This window comes from Egretta garzetta, unplaced genomic scaffold (genome assembly GCF_000687185.1).
Source record: "Egretta garzetta isolate BGI_Z169 unplaced genomic scaffold, ASM68718v1 scaffold1206, whole genome shotgun sequence".
Taxonomy (NCBI): Eukaryota; Metazoa; Chordata; class Aves; order Pelecaniformes; family Ardeidae; genus Egretta; species Egretta garzetta.
Genome location: NW_009259881.1, coordinates 10,309 through 13,864, shown reverse-complemented (window position 1 = coordinate 13,864; position 3,556 = coordinate 10,309). Strand labels below are relative to the sequence as shown.

General features: G+C 60.1%; 1 protein-coding gene across 1 annotated transcript in view; it reads left to right on the top strand.

The window, feature by feature from the left end:
• The window catches only part of LOC104127475 (Ig heavy chain Mem5-like), a 5,121-nt gene that overhangs the window by 524 nt on the left and 1,041 nt on the right, over nt 1–3,556 (top strand). The window contains exons 2-5 of the mRNA XM_035895674.1: nt 100–127; nt 166–186; nt 1,211–1,425; nt 3,228–3,491. Of these exons, the coding sequence (XP_035751567.1) occupies nt 100–127; nt 166–186; nt 1,211–1,425; nt 3,228–3,491 (528 nt within the window). The remainder of the gene's footprint in view (nt 1–99; nt 128–165; nt 187–1,210; nt 1,426–3,227; nt 3,492–3,556) is intronic.

Genomic DNA, 3,556 nt, shown 5'->3' with positions numbered 1-3,556 from the left:
GCCCCCCCCATGGGGCCCAAATCCTCGGCTCCTCAACTGGCTGGGTCCTGCCACCACTGTCCCCAGCTCTGTACCACCAATGCCACCACCACCAGCGATGTCTGGAGCCACTCCAGCCCCTTCCTGGGTGCCCGTTGCTCCCATCCCGTTGCCGAGCCACTGGAGGTGAAGACGCAGCCCTGCCAGGTGCCCTGGGTTTCCATGGGAGGTTTTGGTAGCAGAGGGTACAGTGGTGGCTCTGTGAGAAGCTTCCAGAAGCTTTCCCTGTGCTGGTCTCTGGCCAAGGCCAAGCCCATCAGCGATGGGGGCAGCCCCACCGGGATAATGGATTTAAGAAAGAAAAACGAGTCGAGATGTGGGCCACAACGGTTGAGATTTTGGGGAAAAGTTGAGGTTTGTGGCAAATGGTCAAGGTTTGGGGCAAATTGTGGAGTTATGGGGCAAAACGGTCGAGATCTGGGGAAACGATCAAGGTTTGGAGCAAAAATGTTTGAGCTTTGGGGCAAAAGGCTGAGGTTTGGGGCAAGGCTCTGGGTTGGCCGTGGAGGCCCTGGGCTGGGCGCAGGGTTTGGGGGAGATTTGGGGACCCAGTGTGGGGATGTTGGGGCACGGTGCCGGGGTCTGGGCTCACTGCAAAGCATCCAGGTTGGGTGCAAGGGCCTGGGCTTCCCCCCACCACAAGTGTCGGGGCCACCACCACCGCCACCAGCTTCCTGGGCGCAGTAGTAGGTGGCCGTGTCGTCGTCCCTGAGGCTGCTCATCTGCAGCGTGACCGTGCTCCGGGAGTTGTCCCTGGAGATGGTGAAGCGCCCTTTGACAGCCGGCGCGTAGTATGTGGTGCTACCACCGGTGTTAATACCCACGACGACCTCAGGCCCCTTCCCGGGCGCCTGTCGGATCCAGAACATGCTGAAGCTGCTGAAGCTGAAGCCGGAGGCCTGGCAGAGGAGGGTGAGGGACCCCCCGGGTGTCCGGAGGCCCCCTCCGGACTCGACCAGCTGCACGGCCGCACAGCCCTGGGGGATCCAAGGGTGTAGGCTGGGGGCAGGGGTCTGGGCTGGGGTAGGGGTTTTGGAAGACGCTGGGCTACAGGGGAACAGCCCTCCCAGGTAGGAGCCGGCCCCGCTGACCCCCTCCCCGGGCGCGGATGAATTTTGGGCGGGCGATGCCGGGAGCGGTTGACTGAATTCTGTCCTTCCTCCCTCCCCAGGGCTGCGGGCGGCCGTGCAGCTGGTCGAGTCCGGAGGGGGTGAACAGAAACCCGGGGGGTCCCTCACCCTCCGCTGCCAGGCCTCCGGCTTCACCTTCAGCAGCTACTACATGGTTTGGGCACGGCAGGCGCCCGGGAAGGGGCTGGAGTGGGTCGCGGGTATTTGGAGTGGTGGTGGAGACCTTCAGAAAGAAGCTGGGATCTGGGGACACAGGGCAGGGGCGTTGAGGCACGGTGCTGGGGTGCAGGCTCGGGGGAAAGGATCCTGGCTGGGAGCAGGGGTCCGGGCTGAGGGGAGGGGTCTGGGCTGGGTGCGGGGTGTGGGATCAGGGCAACGAGTCCCACTCCTGTGCACCCAATCCTGCTCCCTGCCGGCTCCATCCCGCTGACCCCTACACCCCGCTTGGAGACAAAACCCCCTACCCCGAGCCCAAACAATTGGAGCCAGCCCAAGCCCTACTGGGTGCCCCCTGGTCCTGGGACCAAACCCTTAGAGCCAGCCCAGAGCCCTGCCCTGCCCGATGAGCCCTGTCCCACCCCACGTCCTGCCAGGGCTCCGGCTTCTCCTCCAGCAGCAACGGCATGGGCTGGGCACGGCAGCGCCCGGGGAGGGGCTGGAGTGGGTGCGGACACCCCCGGTGGTGGTGGCATTGGTGGAACAGAGCAGGGGGGGTGGTGACAGCACCCAGCGGGTTCAGGAGGCGAGGATTTGGGCAGCGAGCAAGGGTCTGGGCTCGGGGTAATGGGTCTGGGTTTGGTGCCGAGGGCCTGGGTTGGGTGCGAAGGGTGGAGGCTGGGGGCAGGGCTCTGGGCTGGATCCACAGGTCTGGGATGGATTCAGGGGTCTGGGTTGGGGGCAGGGATTTTGTGGAGATGCTGGGAATTGGGGGAAGAGTGCAGGGAGGTTCTGGCTTTATGCAAGGAGTCCTGGCTCCATGCAAAGGCTTTTGATGAAGATTCTGGGGTGAGGGGACCCAGGGCAGAGGTGTTGGGACATGGTGCTGGGGTTGGTGCCACCACCACAACCATGTTTTGGGGAAGATGCTGGGATCTGGGGACCAGTGCGGGGATGTTGGGGCACGGTGCTGGGGTCAGTGCCACCAGTAGCACCACCATCACTTTTGGCGCAGTAGTAGGTGGCCGTGTCCTCGTCCCGGAGGCTGCTCATCTGCAGCGTGACCGTGCTCCGGGAGTTGTCCCTGGAGATGGTGAAGCGCCCTTTGACAGCCGGCGCGTACTCTGTGGTGCTACCATCTCTGGTAATTTCTGCAACGAACTCGAGCCCCTTCCCCGGCGCCTGCCGTGCCCAAACCATGACGTAGCTGCTGGGGGTGCAAAGTCTGCAAATCTCCCCCAAAACCCTGTACCCAGCCCAGGGTCTCCACAGCCGTCCCAGAGGTTTACCCCGAACCTCAAATCTTTGCCCCAAACCTCAATCATTTTTTCCCCAGACCTGAACATTTTACCACAAACCTCAAATGTTTTGCCCCAATTCTCAACCATTTTTGCCCCAAACCTCAACGTTTTACCTGAAATCTCAAATGTTTTTTCCCCAGACCTCTCCTGTTTTGCCCCAAAATCCTGTCCCATTTGCCCCAAATCTCAAATGCTTTTGCTCGAAATCTCAATGTTTTGCCCCAAACCTCAACCGTTTTGTTCCAAACCTTGACAGTTTTCCCCAAATTTCAATTGGTTTTCCCCAAACCTCAACTGTTTGTCCCAAACCTCAGCCATTTGCCCCAAATCTCAACAGTTTTGCCCCAAATCTCAAGTGTTTTGTCCCAAACCTCAACAATTTTACCCCAAACCTCCACTGATTTTGCCCCATACCATGACCTTTTTCCCAAAATCTTGATTGTTTTGCCCCAAAACCCTGACTATTTGCCCCAAACCTCAACCGTTTTTGCCCCAAACTTAACTGTTTTGCCCCAAACCTTGAGCATTTTGCCCCAAACCTCAACCTTTTGCCCATAATCTCGACCATTTTGCTCCAAAGCTCATCAATTTTCATGGGTAGGGGATCAGTGGGGCCATCTCCTACCTGGAGGCCTCCGGCTTTGACTACACCAGCTACGCCATGAACTGGGTGCGACGGGCGCCTGGGAAGGGGCTCGAATACGTCACGGGTGTTACCAACGATGGTGGTTACACAGAGTACGCGCCGGCTGTCAAAGGGCGCTTCACCATCTCCAGGGACAACTCCCGGAGCACGCTCACGCTGCAGATGAACAGCCTCAGGGACGACGACACGGCCACCTACTACTGCGCCAAATACGCTGGTGCTGGTGGTGGCACCGACCCCCGCGCTGTCCCCCCCATCTCGGCATCTTTCCAGATTCCTTTGCA